This window comes from Aethalodelphis obliquidens, unplaced genomic scaffold (genome assembly GCF_003676395.1).
Source record: "Aethalodelphis obliquidens isolate GAN/ISIS:26980383/991018 unplaced genomic scaffold, ASM367639v1 scaffold3, whole genome shotgun sequence".
Classification (NCBI taxonomy): Eukaryota; Metazoa; Chordata; class Mammalia; order Artiodactyla; family Delphinidae; genus Aethalodelphis; species Aethalodelphis obliquidens.
The window spans coordinates 48,039,533-48,060,724 of NW_020837947.1; the positions used below are offsets into that span (position 1 = coordinate 48,039,533).

Consider the following 21,192-nt stretch of genomic DNA (forward strand, 5'->3'; position numbering starts at 1 on the left):
GCTCGGCAGCATGTGGGATCTTCCCGCACCAGGGCTCAAACCTGTGTCCCCTGCATTGGCAGGTGGATTCTTAACCACTGTGCCACCAGGGAAGTCCCTATTATTGGTATTTATCTTTGTTCTTGTCTGGGCAACAGCTTTATTTTCCTAACTTCTTGTTTTGTTTTTTAGCTTTTTAGTGACTAGAATTTGATCTTAGGTTGATATTCCTATGAAATGGATCATCTGACAACATTAGGTTTACCTGAACTTTTATACAGACTAATCCAGGTAAACCTATATGGAAACTTCTAAAAAAAATTAATTCTTTATAGCTAATAGCTGACTTTTTACTTTATGATATATGTCATGTTGATTAAAGTTTCAAGTAAAGTCATTTAAAGGAATTTGCTTTTTCAAGTGTATTTCAGTGATTGTGGATTATAATGGTTCAAATGGTTCGGATTCTAGCACGGATACTTACTGTATTAGGAAATAGACTATCTGAAAGGAAAAACTCTGTTTATCTCTCTATTCACAACTCCCCTTACACCCAACACTTCCCAAATTACTTCTGACACCAGAGATGTGCAGGTTTTTTCCCCATACTGGCCAATTCTCCGACACCAGCTGGGTATCCTACAATTTAACTCAGTTTCGACCCCACAGGTTAAAGGCTCAGTCCCACAAGACTGCCCCTCACTTCAGATGCCAGTGGCAAGTGTTGGGTCCCCCAGGTTGCCCACAACCTCTGACTCAGCTACAAATTGAAGGTCCCCACGACCCCTTCCTCAGGTTCAGTCATTTACTAGAATGGCTCATAGAACTCAGGAAAACAGTTTACTTACTAGATTACTGGTTTATTACAAAGGATATATTAAAGGATACAAATGAACAGTCAGATGAAGAATATATAGGGCTAGGTCTATGTCCAGAAGGGTCCCAAGCACAAGAGCTTCTGTCCCTGTGGAGTTTTGGGGTGTACCACCATCCCAGCAAGTGGATGTGTTCTTGTTCACCAGCCCAGAAGCTCTCTGAATTCTGTACTTTAGGGATTTTTATGGAGGCTTCATTATGTAGGTGTGATTGATTAAATCCTTGACCATTGGTGAATAATTAAATCCCCAGGGCCCCATTTGGGGTTGGGGTGGCAGTGGGCATGCTCAAAGTTCTGATTACTTGGTTTGTTCCCCAGGCAACCAGTCCCCATCAAGTGGTTCTCTAAGGACTTTCCAAAAGTCACTTCATTAACATAAACTCAGGTGTGGTTGAAAGGGGCTTGTTATGAATAACAAAAGAGCTTCTTTTATTTTTATCCTTCTGAAGCTATTCCAGGAATAAAAACCAAATATTATAAGAAAAGATGCTCATATGCTCTAATCACTTAGGAAATTACAAGGATTTTAGGAGTTGTGAGCGAGGAACCCCTGAGGAAGACCCCACGATATGTTTTCTTATTATATCACAGTATCACATTCTCTGTTATCATAGTACTTAAGATCAGCCAAGAAAAACATGTAATAGCTTAAACGTTATCGAAAGAAGATTCCTGGGCTTCCCTGGTGGCGCAGCGGTTGAGAGTCCGCCTGCCGATGCAGGGGGATGCAGGGGACGCGGGTTCATGCCCCAGTCCGGGAGGATCCCACATGCTGGGGAGCGGCTGCGCCCGTGAGCCATGGCTGCTGAGCCTGTGCGTCTAGAGCCTGTGCTCCGCAACGGGAGAGGCCACAGCAGTTTGGCTGAACTTTCAGGAGTATGGTGAAAAACTAGTATATATTTAAATTTTAAGTGTTGATTTTGATATCTTGACTTGTGGATTTCTTTTTTGAGTGTTTGTTTTCTCATTGATACTTATGATTTGAGATGATTTCATGAAGACTGAAATCTGAAAGTGTACCTAAAGGAGCAGGTTGATGATCTAGTTCTATCTGATTTGATAGTGCTAGACTAGAGAATGACAAAATATTTATATTTTTCTCCTTCCCTCCTAGAAGGAGATCGTTGCTTTCTGGTGAACTTTTTTTTTTTTTGCGGTATGCGGGCCTCTCACTGTTGTGGCCTTTCCCGTTGTGGAGCACAGGCTCTGGACGCGCAGGCTCAGCGGCCATGGGTCACGGGCCCAGCCGCTCCGTGGCATGTGGGGTCTTCCCGGACCGGGGCATGAACCCGTGTCCCCTGCATCGGCAGGCGGACTCTCAACCACCGCGCCACCAGGGAAGCCCTGTAGCTGTTTTTTTATAAACTACAATCTATAAGGTTTTTGTGCATAATATTTAGTTGTTACATGTCTTGAGTAGACTCTCCCCCAACCCTACCTTTTTTATGAGTCTTTTCTTCTTTTTTTTTTTTAGAAGTCAGACCAATTTTCTTGTAGTGTCTCACATCTAGATTTACCTATTATCAAGGACCTTTAAATGTTTCTCCTGCAGCCTGTTGAAGGTAGTGGCATGCAGCAGAGAAGGGCTTCCCAATCCCTGTGGCATGGCTACTGTGAATAGGTTATGGGTCCTATTATTAATCCTCTAAGTTCTTCAGCCACTGGTGGAGTTTGGGGCAGTGGCAGCCCATGAGCACTGTCAGTTGACTCTGGTAAGCAATATAAATGTTAACATTAGGTAGGTGCCATGATGTGAAAGAGCCTAGGCTACCATCTTCAGCTCTTTTCTTCTGTGCTCTCTTTGTGATCACGTTTACTTCTGTGACTTCAGCAGTTGCCTGTGTAGTGATGTTTTCTTTTCTAAATTGCACTTTATTTCCTTTTGTTCATCTTCTCCTGGCTCTCCAGTAGTCACTTCAAAATCTACACATCCAAAATGAATTTATTCTTTACTTGCTAGCTGGCTCATTGTCAGTATTATTCTTTTCTTGGGCAGGGGTAGTAGAAGGTGTGGTGTAAATAGCCTTGCTTTCACTCACTGGAAACCTCAGTCATCTTCAGTTGTTTCTCTGGCTGTCTGCTTAGCACTCTCTTATTTACATGTACACATATGTGCATACACATTTATTCATCAAATACATCTTTAATGCCTACAGTGTTTCTATATATATATTTGACCACAGTAGATAAGTCTATATCTGGATGGCCTCTTGAATGCATTCCCTCCATTCTTACCTTATTTACTCTAATTTTGGCCTTCCGCAGTCCTTCCCAGAACTTTTACAATGGTCTGCCTACCTCTGCCTTTAAACCTTCTGATTCACCCTGCATACTATCTGCTAATTGAGAATACTTGTTTGATCATATATTTCTCTTGCTTGAAAACCTCTGATGGCTTCCCATTATACAGGAAAAATGCCAGCTTTTTTAGCATACCATACAAGACTATGGTAATTCCATCTTCTTTACTCTTTTTATGTATTACTTCATCTCTGTGTTCTAGCTATACTTGTCTTCTGCTAATTTCTTGAATGTAGCATGGATTTTTTTTTTTTTTTTTTTTTTTTTCGGTACGCGGGCCTCTCACTGCTGTGGCCTCTCCCGCTGCGGAGCAACAGGCTCCGGACGCACAGGCTCAGCGGCCATGGCTCACGGGCGCAGCCGCTCCGCGGCATGTGGGATCCTCCCAGACCAGGGCACGAACCCGTGTCCCCTGCATCGGCAGGCGGACTCTCAACCACTGCGCCACCAGGGAAGCCCTAAACTTAACACTTTTGATACCTGAATTCTTAAAGCATTACTGCGGATATGTTTGTTTTAATTAAAATCACTTCTGAGCAATAAGAATTTGCCATAATAGGAGTTTCTGGAATTTTATTATTTTAGAGCTTTTAAAACAGTAAATGTTTATCTGAATTAGAATTCTGAATAAAAGAAATATTATAAAATGAAGATTGTTTTTTAGAGAAAGAGAGATATATTAATAAATTAGTTTTTAAGAAAAGAGACTAAATAAAAAGCAGTCTTTCTAAAGAATGAAGGCAAAAAGATAAACTGTCAGATTTCCATGTTGCAGGGAAATACTGAACTTGAATAAGAGAGACTATTACTGTACTTTGGTGATACTTAGAGAACGAGTAGATGAAATATATGGTACATGAAAGCATAAAGAAGGTGCTAGTGTTATTTGACATTATTCGTTAATAAGGGGAATACAAAATAATAACAGTATCCTCTGGTACAAGATTTTCAATATTTCAGAATTATTTTTAAAGGACTATTGTCATTTAAATGAAAAAATCCTGCTTATTAAAAATGCTATGGTATTGAATTGTTATGGCAAATGATAGGATGTCTGGGTTTTGTTTCAAAATAATCAAGAAAAGTGGAGGCAGTAGAAATAAGATTGGCCACGTATTGATAATTGTTGAAGCTGTGTGAGAGTTACATAGAGTATCACTGTCATTTATTTTGATTTTTTGTTTGTTCATTTTTGGAAAATTTCATGATAAATTAAAAAACATTATGGTATTGTATAATAAAGGAAAGAGTCCCCAAATAAGGAATCATTGCTGCTAGGCTGAGTGAATATAGAGTTCATGATATTGAATAATTCAGAATTACCAATGTAAAACTAAATGATATTTTTGGTTTTTGTTTTTCAAAAATTTTATTCCATATTTTATTCTTTTTTTTCCTTTTTTTAGAAATTTGGATTTTTGAATTTATTTTTTTATACAGCAGGTTCTTATTATCCATCTTATACATATTAGTGTATATATGTCAATCCCAATCTCCCGCTTCATCACACCCCCCGCCACTTTCCCCCCTTGGTGTCTATGCGTTTGTTCTTTACATCTATGTCTCAATTTCTGCCCTGCAGGCTGGTTCATCTGTACCATTTTTCTAGGTTCCACGTATATGCGTTAATATACAATATTTGTTTTTCTCTTTCTGACTTACTTCACTCTGTATTACAGTCTCTAGATTCATCCATGTCTCTACAAATGACCCAATTTCATTCCTTTTTATGGCTGAGTAATATTCCATTGTATATATGTACCACAACTTCTTTATCCGTTTGTCTATCGATGGGCATTTAGGTTGCTTCCATGACCTGGCTATTGTAAACAGTGCAGCAATGAACATTGGGGTGCATGTGTCTTTTTGAATTATGGTTTTCTCTGGGTATATGCCCAGTAGTGGGATTGCTGGGTCATATGGTAATTCTATTTTCAGTTTTTTAAGTAACCTCCATACGGCTCTCCATAGTGGCTGTATCAATTTGCATTCCCACCAACAGTGCAAGAGGGTTCCCTTTTCTCCACACCCTCTCCAGCATTTGTTGTTTGTAGGTTTTCTGGTGATGCACATTGTAACTGGTGTGAGGTGACACCTCATTGTAGTTTTAATTTGAATTTCTCTAATAATTAGTGATGTTGAGCAGCTTTTCATGTGCTTCTTGGCCATCTGTATGTCTTCTTTGGAGAAATGTCTATTTAGGTCTTCTGCCCATTTTGGATTGTTTGTTTTTCTAATATTGAGCTTCATGAGCTGTTTATATATTTTGGAGATTAATCCTTTGTCAGTTGATTCGTTTGCAAATATTTTCTCCCATCTGAGTGTTGTCTTTTCATCTTGTTTATGGTTTCCTTTGCTGTGCAAAAGCTTTTAAGTTTCATTAGGTCCCATTTGTTTATTTTTATTTCCATTACTGTAGGAGGTGGATCAAAAAAGATCTTGCTGTGATTTCTGTCAAAGAGTGTTCTTCCTGTGGTTTCCTCTAAGAGCTTTATCGTGTCCGGTCTTACATTTAGATCTCGAATCCATTTTGAGTTTATTTTTGTGTATAGTGTTAGGGAGTGTTCTAATTTCATTCTTTTACATGTAGCTGTCCAGTTTTCCCAGCACCACTTAATGAAGAGGCTGTCTTTTCTCCATTGTATATCCTTGCCTCCTTTGTCATAGATTAGTTGACCATAGGTGTGTGGGTTTATCTCTGGGCTTTCTATCCTGTTCCATTGATCTATGTTTCTGATTTTGTGCCAGTACCATATTGTCTTGATTACTGTAGCTTTGTAGTATAGTCTGAACTCAGCGAGTCTGATTCCTCCAGCTCCGTTTTTTTCCCTCAAGACAGCTTTGGCTATTTGGGGGCTTTTGTGTCTCCATACAAAGTTTAAGATTTTTGTTCTAGTTCTGTAAGAAATGCCATTGGTAGTTTGATAGGGATTGCATTGAATATGTAGATTGCTTTGGGTAGTATAGTCATTTTCACAATATTGATTCTTCCAATCCAAGAACATTGTATATCTCTCCATCTGTTGGTATCATCTTTAATTTCTTTCATCAGTGTCTTATAATAAGTTTTCTGCATACAGGTCTTTTGTCTCCCTAGGTAGGTTTATTCCTAGGTATTTTATTCTTTTTGTTGCAGTGGTAAATGGGAGTGTTTCCTTAATTTCTCTTTCAGATTTTTCATCACTAGTGTTTAGGAATGCAAGAGATATCTGTGCATTAATTTTGTATCCTGCAACTTTACCAAATTCATTGATCAGCTCTAGTAGTTTTCTGGTGGCATCTTTAGGATTCTCTATGTATAGTATCATGTCATCTGCAAACAGTGACAGTGTTACATCTTCTTTTCCAAATTATATTCCTTTTATTTCTTTTTCTTCTCTGATTGCCGTGGCTAGGCCTTCCAAAACTATGTTGAACAGTAGTGGTGAGAGTGGACATCCTTGTCTAGTTCTTGATCTTAGAGGAAATGCTTTCAGTTTCACCATTGAGAATGATGTTTGCTGTGGGTTTGTCGTATATGGCCTTTATTATGTTGGGGTAGGTTCCCTCTACGCCCACTTTCTGGAGTTCTTTTTTCATAAATGGGTGTCGAATTTTGTCAGAAGCTTTTTCTGCATCTATTGAGATGATCATATGGTTTTTATTCTTCAATTTGTTAATATGGTGTCTCACGTTGATTGATTTGCGTATATTGAAGAATCCTTGCATCCGTGGGGTAAATCTCACTTGATCATGGTGTATGATCCTTTTAATGTGCTGTTGGATTCTGTTTCCTAGCATTTTGTTGAGGATTTTTGCATCTATGTTCATCAGTGATATTGGTCTGTAATTTTCTTTTTTTGTAGTATCTTTGTCTTTTGGTATCAGGGTGATGGTGGCCTCATAGAACGTGTTTGGGAATATTCCTTTCTCTGCAATTCTTTGGAAGAGTTTGAGGAGGATGGGTGTTAGCTCTTCTCTAAATGTTTGATAGAATTCACCTGTGAAGCCATCTGGTCCTGGACTTTTGTTTGTTGGAAGATTTTTAATCACAGTTTCAATTTCATTCCTTGTGATTGGTCTGTTCATATTTTCTATTTCTTCCTGGTTCAGTCTTGGAAAGTTATACCTTTCTAAGAATTTGTCCATTTCTTCCAGGTTGTCCATTTTATTGGCACAAAGTTGCTTGTAGTAGTCTCTTAGGATGCTTTGTAATTCTGGGGTGTCTGTTGTAACTTCTCCTTTTTCATTTCTAATTATATTGATTTGAGTTCTCTCCCTCTTTTTCTTGATGAGTCTGGCTATTGGTTTATCAATTTTGTTTATTTTCCCAAAGAACCAGGTTTTAGTTTTATTGATCTTTGTTATTGTTTTCTTTGTTTCTATTTCATTTATTTTTGCTGTGATCTTTATGATATCTTTCCTTCTGCTAACTTTGGGTTTTGTTTGTTCTGCTTTCTGTAGTTCCTTTAGGTGTAAGATAGTTTGTTTATTTGAGATGTTTCTTGTTTCTTGAGGTAGGCTTTTATTGCTATAAACTTCCCTCTTAGAACTGCTTTTGCCATGTCCCATAGGTTTTGGATCGTTGTGTTTTCATTGTCATTTGTCTCTAGGTATTTTTTGATTTCCTCTTTGATTTCTTCAGTGATCTCTTGGTTATTTAGTAACATTGTTTAGCCGCCATGTGTTTGTGTTTATGTTTTTTCCCCTGTAATTCATTTCTAATCTCATAGCGTTGTGGTCAGAAAAGATGCTTGATATGATTTCAGTTTTCTTAAATTTACTGAGGTTTGATTTGTGACCCAAGATGTGATCTATCCTGGAGAATGTTCTGTGCGTACTTGAGAAGAAAGTGTAATCTGCTGTTTTTGGATAGTATGTGCTGTAAAGATGAATTAAATCTATCCGGTCTATTGTGTCATTTAAAACTTCTCTTTCCTTATTTATTTTCATTTTGGATGATCTGTTTATTGGTGTAAGTGAGGTGTTAAAGTCCCCCACTATTAATGTGTTGCTATCGATTTCCTCTTTTATAGCTGTTAGCAGTTGCCTTATGTATTGAGGTGGTCCTATGTTGGGTGCATATATATTTAAAATTATTATATCTTCTTCTTGGATTGATCCCTTGATCATTATGTAGTGTCCTTCCTTGTCTCTTGTAACATTCTTTATTTTAAAGTCATTTTATCTGATTTGAGTATTCCTACTCCAGCTTTCTTTTGATTTCCATTTGCATGGAATATCTTTTTCCATCCTCTCACTTTCAGTCTGTATGTGTCCCTAGGTCTGAAGTGGGTCTCTTGTAGACAGCATGTATATGGGTCTTGTTTTTGTATCCATTCAGCAAGCCTGTGTCTTTTGGTTGGAGCATTTAATCCATTCACGTTTAAGGTAATTATTGATATGTATGTTCCTATGACCATTTTCTTAATTGTTTTGGGTTTGTTTTTGTAGGTCCTTTTCTTCTCTTGTGTTTCCCACTTAGAGAAGTTCCTTTAGCATTTGTTGTAGAGCTGATTTGGTGGTGCTGAATTCTCTTAGCTTGTGCTTGTCTGTGAAGCTTTTGATTTCTCCATTGAATCTGAATGAGATCCTTGCCGGGTAGAGTAATCTTGGTTTTAGGTTCTTACCTTTCATCACTTTAAATATGTCATGCCACTCCATTCTGGCTTGTAGAGTTTCTGCTGAGAAATCAGCTGTTAACCTTATGGGAGTTCCCTTGTTTGTTATTTTTTGTTTTTGCCTTGCTGCTTTCAATAATTTTTCTTTGTCTTTAATTTTTGCCAATTTGGTTACTATGTGTCTTGATATGTTTCTCCTTGGGTTTATCCTTTATGGGACTCTCTGCGCTTCCTGGACTTGGGTGGCTATTTCCTTTCCCATGTTAGGGAAGTTTACGACTATATTTCTTCAAATATTTTCTTGGGTCCTTCCGCTCTCTCTTCTCCTTCTGGGACCCCTATAATGCGAATGTTTTTGTGTTTAATGTTGTCCCAGAGGTCTCTTAGGCTGTCTTCATTTCTGTTCATTCATTTTTCTTTATTCTGTTCCACAGCAGTGAATTCCACCATTCTGTCTTCCAGGTCACTTATCCGTTCTTCTGCCTCAGTTATTTTGCTATTGATTCTTTCTTGTGTACTTTTCATTTCAGTTATTGTATCATTCCTCTCTGTTTGTTTGTTCTTTAATTCTTCTAGGTCTTTGTTAAACATTTCTTGCATCTTCTCGATCCTTGCCTCCATTCTTTTTCTGAGGTCCTGGATCATCTTCACTATCATATTCTGAATTCTTTTTCTGGAAGGTTGCCTATCTGCATTTAGTTGTTTCTCTGGGGTTCTATCTTGTTCTTTCATCTGGTACATAGCCCTCTGCATTTTCATCTTATCTCTCTTCCTGTTAATGTGGTTTTTGTTCCACAGGCTGCAGGATTGTAGTTCTTCTTGCTTCTGCTGTCTGTTATCTGGTCGGAAAATTTCTTTTCTTTTGGTATGAAGAACATTTGTGGAAGAATTGTTTAAATTTTACAAAGATATTCTGACCCAGGCTATTTTTATCTTTTTACCTCTATCAGAATACCTGTTATGATTTTAAGAGTACTCTTATTAGAATATCTGATTTCAGTTGCTCTGTTCACTGGAGAAGCTGAAGATATCTGTGCTTCATTTTCAAATATGAGCTTTTTCTCCCCTGAAAAACTGCTAGTATTGGAGGGTCTCCTGCAGAGGCGGGAGGGGGGGTTGGCTGTGGCTTACTGTGAGGACAAGAACACTGGCAGCAGAAGCTCCTGGAAGTACTCCTTGGGGTGAGCTTTCCCAGAGTCCGCCATTAGCCCCACCCCCAAGAATGTTTTATTCTTATTTTCTATGTGATATGGAAGCCTCTTAATCTGCTAAGGGAAATCATCATATATTAAGCAAAAGTGATATAACATTGAATTATGGCAGCATTCTTCTTGAAGAAAACAATTATTGACAAACCCACAGCTAACATCATACTCAGTGGGGAAAGGTTAAAGCATTCCCTCTAAGATCAGGAATAAGACAAGGATGCCCACTGTCGCCATGTTTACTCAACATGGTTTTGGAAGTCCTAAGCGCAGCAATCTGAAAAGAAAAAGAAATAAAAGAAATCCAAGTTGGAAAGGAAGAAGTAAAACTGTCACTGTTTGCAGATGACATGATACTAGACATAGAAAATCCTAAAGATGCCACCAGAAAACTCCTTGAGCTCATCAATGAATTCAGTCACGTTGCTGGATACAAAATTAATACACAAAAATCTGTTGCATTTCTATACACTAACAACAACATATCAGAAAGAGAAATTAAGGAAACAATCCCATTTACTATCACATCAAAAAGAATAAAATACCTAGGAGTAAACCTACCTAAGGAAGCAAAAGACCTGTACTCTGAAAACTAAGACACTGATGAAAGAAATTGAAGATGACACAAACAGATGGAGAGATATACCATGTTCTTAGATTAGAAGAATCAATATTGTGAAAATGACTATACTACCCAAAGCAATCTACGGATTCAATGCAGTCCCTTTCAAATTACCAGTGACATTTTTCACAGAACTGGAACAAAAATTTTTTAAATTTGTGTGGAAACACAAAAGACCCCGAATAGCAAAAACAATCTTTAGAAGAAAGAACAGAGCTGGAGGAATCACGTTCCCTGACTTCGGACTGTACTACAAAGCTGCAGTAATCAAATCAGGATGGTACTGGCACAAAAGCAGACACATAGCTCAATGGAACGGGATAGAAAGAACAGAAATAAACCCACGCACTTGTGGTCAATTAATCTATGACAAAGGAGGCAAGAACATAGAATGGAGAAAAGACAGTCTCTTCAGTAAGTGGTGCTGGGAAAACTGGACAGCTAGATGTAAAAGAATAAAATTAAAGCATTCTCTAATACCATATACCAAAATAAACTCAAAATGGATTATAGACTTCAATGTAAGACTGGACACTATAAAACTCCTAGAGGAAAACAAAGGCAGAACACTCTTTGATGTAAATCACAGCAATATTTTTTTAGATCCATCTCTGAGAGTAATGGAAAACAAACCCAAAAAATAAACAAATGGGACCTAGTTAAACTTAAAAGCATTTGCAAAGCAAAAGAAACCATAAACAAAATGAAAAGACAGCCTTCAGACTGAGAGAAAATATTTGCAAACAGTGATACTGACAAGGGATTAATTTCCAAAATATACAAATAGCTCATGCAACTTAATATAAAAAAAATAGAAGCAACTCAATAAAAAAATGGGCAGAAATCCTAAATAGACATTTCTGCAAAGAAGACATACAGATGGCCAACAGGCACATGAAAAGATGCTCAATATCACTAATTATTAGAGAAATGCAAGTTGAAACTATAATGAGGTATCATCTCACACTGGGCAGAATGGCTGTCATTAAAAAGCCTACAGGAATTCCCTGGCAGTCCAGTGGTTAGGACTCCATGCTTCCACTCACTGCAGGGGCCATGGGTTCGATCCCTGATTGGGGAGCTAAGATCTTACATGCTGTGCAGCATAGCCAAAAAAAATAAAATGTCTATAAATAACAAATGCTGGAGAGGGTGTGGAGAAAAAGGAAACCTCGTACACTGTTGGTGTGGGAATGTAAATTGGTGCAGCCACTATGGAGAACAGTATGGAGGTTCCTTGAAAAACTAAAAATAGAGTTGGCACATGATCCTGCAGTCCCTCTCTTGGGCATATATCTGGAGAAAACTCTAATTTGAAAAGATATATGTACCCCAATATTCATAGCACTATTTACAGTAGCCAAGACATGGAAGCAACCTAAATGTCCATCAACAGGTGAATGGATAAAGAAGATGTGGTATATATACACAGTGGAATATTACTCAGCCATAAAAAAGAATGAAATAATGCCATTTGCAACAAAATGAATGTACCTAGAGATTATCATACTAAGTGAAGTATGTCAGAGAAAGACAAATACCATACGATTACAAAACAGAGATAGACTCACAGACATAAAGGGGGGACGGATAAGTTAGGGATTTGGGAGTAACAGATACTACTATATATAAAATTGATAAAGAACAAGGACCTACTGTTATAGCACAGGGAACTATATTCAGTATCTTGTAATAACCTATAAGGGAAAAGAATCTGAAAAAGATTATATATGTGCATAACTGTATCTCTTTGCTGTACACCTGACACTGTAAATCAGCTGTACTTCAATTTTAAAAAACTGCAAAAAAAAAAAGTTGGCAAGACTCAGGTGTCATATTGTTTGAATAAAGTCTTATTGGTAACATCTGGTTATAAAATCTGTAGATGGTCATACTGTGCCATCTTGAGTACTATATTTCTGATGGTTCCATTAATTTGAATTCTAGTCTTAAGGTTTGGAAAAGAAAACTTAAAGGACGAATTCATAGAATTGTTTGTCTTCCTAAGGGATGTGAGAGAGAAGTGTTCAGAAATTGTTCTGTCTTTCTTCTTTTCTTCCCTCTCTCTTGTTCTCCTTTCCTCCTTCCCATGTTGCCTCAACTTCTTTCCTGGGCACCAAAAAAGTTATTTATCTACGTGCTACTTCCTCCAATCCAATATCATGTTTGTAAGCTCAAGTCCTTTAAATCTGAAACTCCTATGGCAGGCCCTCAGTAAACATCTTTTTTTTTTTTTTTAAATCAAGGTGTAATTGACATATAATATTATATTAGTTTCAGGTGTAAAAAATTGTAATGATTCAATATTTGTATGTATTGTGAAATGATCACCACAATAAGCCTGGTAACATCTTCAGGGCATCTTCTTTTTGAACTTCTCAGATATTTTTGGTTGGAGTTTCTTTCTATCTGAAGGAATCATTTACAAGCTGAAGAACCTTCTGAGATGTGACCTGAGTTTTGTTCTCAATAGTATCATCCTCCCCATCAACCAAGCCAGAACCCCAGACTTATCTTTGATTCAGCCTTCTTGATTTTCCTCATTTGTTCATTTGGTCCTGCCAATTCCTCTTTAAAAATGACTGTCACAAGTATTTCTTCTTTTCTCCAGTCTTATTGTTAGTTACTATTCTGTTATGGAGAATGTTGCATTTGGAAGATTTCATCTGAGCTCTGCTTCTGGCTGATGGCCTAACTTCTTCATCTTCATGAGGAGGTTGTAACAGGATTGTCGCGAGCCCCTTTTGGAAGCTAACATTCTGTTATACTAATCCAGGGTCTTTCCTTCTCACCCTTTCATTGCAGTGACTCCTAATTGTTTTTCACACCTCTAATCTCAGTCCTTCCTAATAAGATGAGTCTTCATATGTAACTTTCATTGCCTTTAGGATAAAATCTTATATTTCCGGGTCTCCATTTATTCATGTCATCATTTCTCTGCTTAATCATTATCATTGGCTCGATTAGGCAAAGTGGAAGCTTCACCCATCTTCACAGCCTTCCTTTCCTTCACCTACAGAATCAAATTGGTTACTAAATTATATCACTTCTGACGCAGGAATGTCTTTTTTTTTTTTTTTTTAGAAATGTCTTTTGAGTCCATATTTGTTCTCCTCTGCCTATTCTAATCTAGTCCTCATCTTCTCTTTGGACGTTTGAGCAACCTCCCAGATGTTTGCTCTGCCACCAGTTTGTAGTTACCAGATTTATCTCTCTGAGCAAAGATCTGTTACGTATCTTCTCTGTTCTCAAAACCTTTTGCTCCACACTGTTTATATATGAAGTACAAGTTTCTTTGCAGAACTCATTTGGTCCCTTCCCTTTACTTTTCTGACCTAACCTCATCTCTTGCACCTTGTCATCATGCCCCCAGCTTCCAGCCATACTGAATACCAGCGGTTTCCTGTTTATTTCTTTCACGCTCTACTTCTACCTGGAGTTCTCTGACCCTCTCATCCTTTTCTGCCTGGGAAACTCCTCCCTCAAAGGCATCACTATGTAATCTTCCTTAAAGCTCTGAGAAGAAATACTAATCTCATTCTCTCTGTGCCTGTTATGCATACGTCTTGGATGCAGAGGGGGTCATATCAGAGTTATCTGTTTATATTTCCCACTCAGAACCTCTTTCCAGGTGGATTGTGAACTCTGATATCTAGGGTAGCTAGTCTTTAATTTTGTTCATCCTCAGAGTTTGGCACGGTATTGGAACACAGAATATTGACTCTGTGTTTGTTTGTTGCTTGATGTAAAATAAAACAGTAAGGAGCCTCTGTTTTCCTTAGAAACAAAAAAGGATTTTAACCCTGTTAGTTTGAAGACTAAAATTTTTTCCCTTGATTTTGCTTGAGCTTGAATTCCTTCATCTTTTCTTAAAAGATTCTTCTAAATTTTTTGTCTGTCATAGGTCCTTGGGACCAGAGATGGCCCAGGGCTGATCTGGACACCTGGTAGTATTATTAATAGGAGCCAAAAAGCCTTGGACCTGTCTAATTATGATTGTAACGAGTGGGGTTTGACCATACCTTAACTACACTTGTGCATACGAGCTGCTGAATGGTGCTTCACCTTGCTAAACGTGACTGGAGGCTGGTCATCAAACTTGGACATTTTTGAAAGGTATAAGACTATTTTTTTCATCAGACCAGTTCCTAATAGTTCATTCAAAAGTTGTTCCTACTGAAACTGCATCTTTAGGCTTGAGAAATTCTTCCCTGAATTACATTTAAATTCTACCACTGAGCCTAGTTTTCTGCCTGAGATAATGCTTTCATTTTAAGGCAGTGATTTCTACAATTTGCACAAATATGTGCTTCTTATTTTTTGTACTATCTATAGAATTGCTTGCATCAAGAGTTTTCCAGAACATAGTGTCTCAGATGGAAAATGTAATAGAATCCCAGTCTCTGCCAAATTAATTTTTCTATTTTGTAGTTATATAATGTTCCCATTGAACACTTGTTTTTCTTTGTGATGAATGCTGAGAGGGAAGCTGGCATGGTTTTGATACATATTACAGATGTATAGGAGAAATGTCTTTAAATTCAAAACATTCTATATTAAATAAATCCATGTTTATACTATAAATTTATTTTTAATTCACCTGGATTTATTTAGTAAACTCCTTTAATTATTTTCAATGTGCAGTTGCTCTGACGGTAGTATCTAATACGCACTAAAATTTAGAAAGCAGTTTCCCTGAAGGCTTTGGAATTGCTCTGTCTTTATTACAGTAAATAATAAACTTCTTTTATTTAGATAAAAGTAATTTAGAAATAAAATAGTTTTAGGGAAGAACTGGGCTGCCTCTAAAAGCCAGGTTATCACAGCCATGGAGGCCAGGTTCACCTCCTTTTCAGCCTTGTCGGGTAAAAGAACAAATTATACCTTTATGATACTTAATATTATGTGTGCCTGAAACATATAAGCCATGGGGTATGAATTTTCACACGAGCTCCCGGAGAAGGGCTCTCACATGGGACGAGAGCAATAAGGCTTCTCTGCCCCATGTGCCAGTCACTGAAATATTTGTGGGCATTGTGGGAAAGGACAAATCTTTAGTTTTCATAACTAAGGTATTGGCATCTGACCACAGATTAGCATTGAAATAGCACAGTGATGAAAGTGAGTCCATATGCCCGCTGGGATTCTGCCACTTCTTCATATGGTGAACCTCAGAGGTGCTACATCATTGCTTATCATCCAACAGTTAATATACAAGAGAACTGGTGATGATATATGCACTTTATTTCATTCTCAATGCAAAAGCTGCAGATAAATCTTAAGTTTGCAGATTTTTGAGTATTTTATTAATTTAGCAGATGGAAGTTATATTTAAACTTATTAAGTGAAATAATTACTGGGTTTGTTCCTAGATCCTATCCATATAATTCAGAGTAAGAGGCCTATGCTTCAGTCTATTCTGCTCAGGCTTTCAAATTCTTTTGACAGCCTGGATGTGAAATTCAAAAGTCATTAATGTGATGTGTTAATTTTGCACTTTTTGACTTACTGCAAAAATCTTATAGTTTCCATAGCAACAATAACCTATCCAGATTGTGTAATATTCTTTACAGTATTAAAAATAAAACTATGCAATTACATGAGCTTTTGGAGCACTTCATTTAGGGGAACTGGGGATTGAAATATTTCTGTTTAAAAGAAAATTATAATTCCATATGAAAGTTTTGTCAGAAAGCATGTATAACTTTAAGAATTTATTCAATTAAACATTTAGTAGTAGATACCTGGTAGAATTATTACTTGTATGAAATTTACATTGTAAGCATTGTGTTAAGCATCTCAGGCACAAATGCTTTCACACACATACCCATACATACTTTCAAGGTATGGGGGATATTTGGCTTTAATTACATTCAGTCACCTTCACCTGCTGCTTGTACTTCTTAGTGGCCTCTGGGTGGTCTGAAAAACGTGTAGTTTTATGTTTGGAGGAAACAGGACGGAGAAAAAGGAACACTTTGCTCTTTAAAACATGCCTAAGATATCACTTTGAAAATACTAAAGATTGTTTTAATAGGTGACTGTTTTCAGAGTATCAAATTATTTTGTATTTTTTCTTTTTCCCTCTAATTCTAATTTAAAAGACAATGTAATATTGGCATTAAGGTAGTTAACATAACTTTCTACATCTTAACACAACTTTTTCTTTTTTTATATCACCTTCAACATATGTCTAAATGTACATATTTTTATACGGTATGATTTATGTATTTTCTCAGCAACATATGGTAAACATTTTCCATGTTTCCAATGATCTCCATGATTATCATTTTAATAATTGCGTAACAGTCTATCCTGTTGACATATGTGGTACAATTTCTGTTTATCAAAATGCTGCTTAATTGTTTCCTGAATGTCATATATTGGAAGAAAAATGGATATAATTTTCAGACTGTGGGAAAAAGTAACCATAACTCAATTATTTGCTCAAACCAGACGATTGTGAAAATCTTCAAAATGCACGTAAAATGATGTTTTAAAATGCATATTATGAGTAACCTCTTAAACTGCTTTATCTGCTAGTAAACACAGAATGGGGAAAATGAGGAATAGGTAAGTAGGACAGGTGCAGCACTACTTAGGTACTATCATTTGACAAAACCTTCATGACATGGTGATACCCTGTTGAGGCTCTAATATAGTCAAAAGGCAAAACTCAGAGGGCATGGATTATACTCCTCTTGTCAGAATAACCAGTGGTAGGAATCACATTTGTGACATTCAGCTGGGGCCTTGCTGTGGCTGGTTCTGGTGTCAGTACCCTGAGGATACAGTGTTGCACTAGACACTCATCTGATACTATTACTGTTTTTATGGACCTATCACCATTATTGATCTGTTGTCTTCCCTTGGTTAAGCACCCTGGTAACTAGCGGGGTTTCCCAGAATTCCTTAATTCTACCTCCATTAATTGGAAAATTCACTGTAACTACTGAGTTTTTCCTAGATATCTTGAGAATGAGGTGTTGGTGGCCAATTTTGAAGTGTTTCCAAGGCTTTTGGTTGAGGTCTTAGGGATTTTGAATGTCCCCTGTCCTAGGTGAAAACTAGCGTGTCTTAGTGGGTAAACATTCTTCTATAACTCCCCCATTTATTAAGTGGGTCTTATACTGTGAAATTACTTTAAACAAATGTAGAAGTTTACATCTGTCATTTATTTTTGTAATTAATGTTTATAACAGAATGCTTTCATGGACTCCAGATAATTAAGACAGTAGAATTATCTTACAATATGCTTGAGTTTATATTTATGCTTGTTTACTTTTTGAAACTAGTGCTGTGTTTAGTATCCTGTTCTGTTTCAATTTTGTACTTCGTGTTTTGGCTCTGTCTAGTGTTTTCATTGTGACATGAATTTGTTTGGTATTTCACATTATTGTAATGGAAATATTATCAGAAATAATAAGCAATGCATGCATAGTGAGGGTGTTTACATATTACTGAGAGTTGTGCATTTCATTGTTTTTGTAGTTACAGTTTTGAATTTGAAAATAACTTGTAGAAAAAAATAATTTTTTTTGTTCATATGCAGAAAAGATGAAAAGGAATATGCATTGAAGCAAATTGAAGGCACAGGAATATCCATGTCGGCTTGTAGAGAGATTGCAGTAAGTGGACATAAATACATTATTTATTTTGTTATGATATTGGATGGTGATTGATATTAATATAAAAGCTTCACTAATATATAGAATGCATGTTATTTCAAAGATGTTAATTAGTTTAAGGATATTTTATATAAGATGAGAAAAGTTGCATAAACTTTTTGATTACTTGAAAGTCATCGTTGAACATTGTCTTAATGATATTTAGGATTTATAATCTTAGGAATACTGAGCTAAATGATTATTTAATTAATTTGAATTATGATTGAGTATAATTATTAATTTAAATTAGTAATTTAATTAATATCTGTCTTTTCTGTAGTTTTAGGAGTGATATATGTCTTTATAGAGAAGAGGGTGATACTGTTAGATACTATGCATATAAAATACTTTTTCTGAAATAAGTGTTTTGGTGTTACATTTTACTAGTTGCTAGAAAAATAAGAGTATCATAATAATAGGAGAACTCCTTAAAGAAAGATCATTTTTTTTGTCTTTATATGGCATACTTGTACATTTAAGAAATGATTGTCCATAAGAATACCTAACATTTCCTGAGTATTTACCAGGTACCAGGCTTACTAAGTGCTTTAAAGTATTAATTAATTTAATTTTCACAATCATGAAATAAGTACTTTTAATATCCCCATTTTACAGATCAGTAAACAGAGGCAAAATCATAATTATGGCTTAGAAGTCTTAATATTATGTTCCCTTATTATAGCTCTTCAGTTTCTTATTTTAGTGTTTTAGTTTCTTATTGGGGCTTTATCATGATATCACATCTATAAGGGATTTCTGTCTCTAAATTATTAAATATATTGTCCATATCCATTAGATATTTCTGTCTCTCATTTGGTAATTATTACATATATTGCCCACGGTTCCATATTTCTACTTCACTCACATGGAAGCACTACATCATCACTCTTAATCATAAGAAAAAGAATGATGCAAAGAACACATGAGGCAGGATTTATTTACAACTGAGTGTCTGCCTTAGTGGCTAAGCTAGCCATGAGTCTCAGTTTCCTTATTTGTGAAATAAGGGAATTATAAGGTCCTTTCTAGTCATAAATTCTTTGATTTCAGAATGGGAGCTTCTCAGTAGACTGTGCACAGTTTGAAGGGCAGGGACCTTGTCTTTTTATCCCTAGTTCCTAGCATAACTACCTGGCACATAGCAGGTGCCCCATAAATGTTTTTTGAATAAATCAATAAATAAACAGAACAAAAAAGTTCTATATGATCCTAAGTTTGCTTTAGAATATAAATTTATTATTTAAAATGTTCATTTTGGCAGTTTTCCATTAACTGTAAATTGGTGTTTATAATGCCCTACCAGAATAAGCATTTGATATGTGATTTTTAACTCCCTGAAAGTCATAAACATTATTATTTCAATCAATATGAATATTACTGGTGTGCAATTTTGCTATTTTAGAGTACCATAATTTAGTATAGCATTAATTCAACTTCCGTGAGTTAATTAGGTTAATAGCTGCAATTTAAGATATTGATTATTAGGAAATGAAAACCCAATTCTAGATGTTCTTTTTGAAACAGAGACATCTTCTGAGGAATACATGGGTTCCGTTTTCTCAGCATCCTGACTAGCATTTGTCATGTCTTGTTTTATGATAGTAGCCATTTTAACAGGTGTGAGGTGATATCCTACTGTGGTTTTGATTTGCATTTCCTTGATGATTAGTCATGTTGAGCACCTTTTCATGGACCTGCTGGCCATCTGTATATTTTATTCTTTGGAAAAATATCTGTTCAGTCCCTCTGCCCATTTTTTAATTGGATGATGATGTTGATGATGATTTTTGCAATTGAGTTGTATGCTTTCCTGATATATTTTAGATATTAACCACTTATCAGATAAATAGTTTGCAAATATCTTCTACTCTGTAGGTTGCCTTTTCATTTTGTTGATTGCTTCTTTTGTTGTGCAGAAGCTGGAAAACTCATTCACAGTCTCTATATTTTTATTGAGGGTTTGCCTAATAGAACTTTAGGAAGTATGCAGAGTTTCTGGATTGAGTAATTTTTTTTATCATTTCCTGAATGACTTAACTGCAACATGATAGGGATTTTGACAGAGAGTTAGCATGTATGTTATTGCATAGTGGCTAAGTGCATACTTTGTAAATTATAAGCTCACGGGCACAGTTTTATAATTATTGCTTTATACAGTTGTCTTTTTTTTTTTTTTTTACATCTTTATTGGAGTATAATTGCTTTACAATGGTTAGTTAGTTTCTGCTTTATAACAAAGTGAATCAGTTATACATATACATATGTTCCCATATCTCTTCCCTCTTGCATCTCCCTCCCTCCCACCCTCCCTATCCCACCCCTGTAGGTGGTCACAAACCACCGAGCTGATCTCCCTGTGCTATGCGGCTGCTTCCCACTAGCTATCTGTTTTACCTTTGGTAGTGTATATGTCTATGCCACTCTTTCGCTTTGTCACAGCTTACACTTCCCCCTCCCCATATCATTAAGTCCATTCTCTAGTAGGTCTGTGTCTTTATTCCTGTCTTACCCCTAGGTTCTTCATGTCATTTTTTTTCCTTAAATTCCATATATATGTGTTAGCATACAGTGTTTGTCTTTCTCTTTCTGACTTACTTCACTCTGTATGACAGACTCTAGGTCCATCCACCTCATTACAAATAGCTCAATTTCCTTTCTTTTTATGGCCGAGGAATATTCCATTGTATATATGTGCTATGCAGTTGTCTTTTAAATCACATAGAAGAAAAAAGAGTTAAGAACAAAAATACATTTATGCTGTCTTTTCTATTTACCCATGTTGTTACCTTTACCAGTGCTCTTTATTTTTTGTGTAGATATGGGTTACTGTCATATATATAGTTCTTTGATTTTAACTGAAGGTCTCCCTTTAGTATTTTTTTGTAGAACAGATCTTCTAGGAATGAATTTTCTCAGTTTTTGTATTTGGGACTATCTTAAT

At 36.3% G+C, this 21,192-nt stretch overlaps 1 protein-coding gene across 3 annotated transcripts in view; it reads left to right on the top strand.

The window, feature by feature from the left end:
* Positions 1-21,192, top strand: part of CDK19 (cyclin dependent kinase 19) — a 179,577-nt gene that overhangs the window by 43,111 nt on the left and 115,274 nt on the right. For all 3 annotated transcript variants that reach the window (XM_027088697.1, XM_027088689.1, XM_027088703.1), the window contains one exon: positions 18,137-18,212. In XM_027088697.1, the coding sequence (XP_026944498.1) occupies positions 18,137-18,212 (76 nt within the window). The remainder of the gene's footprint in view (positions 1-18,136; positions 18,213-21,192) is intronic.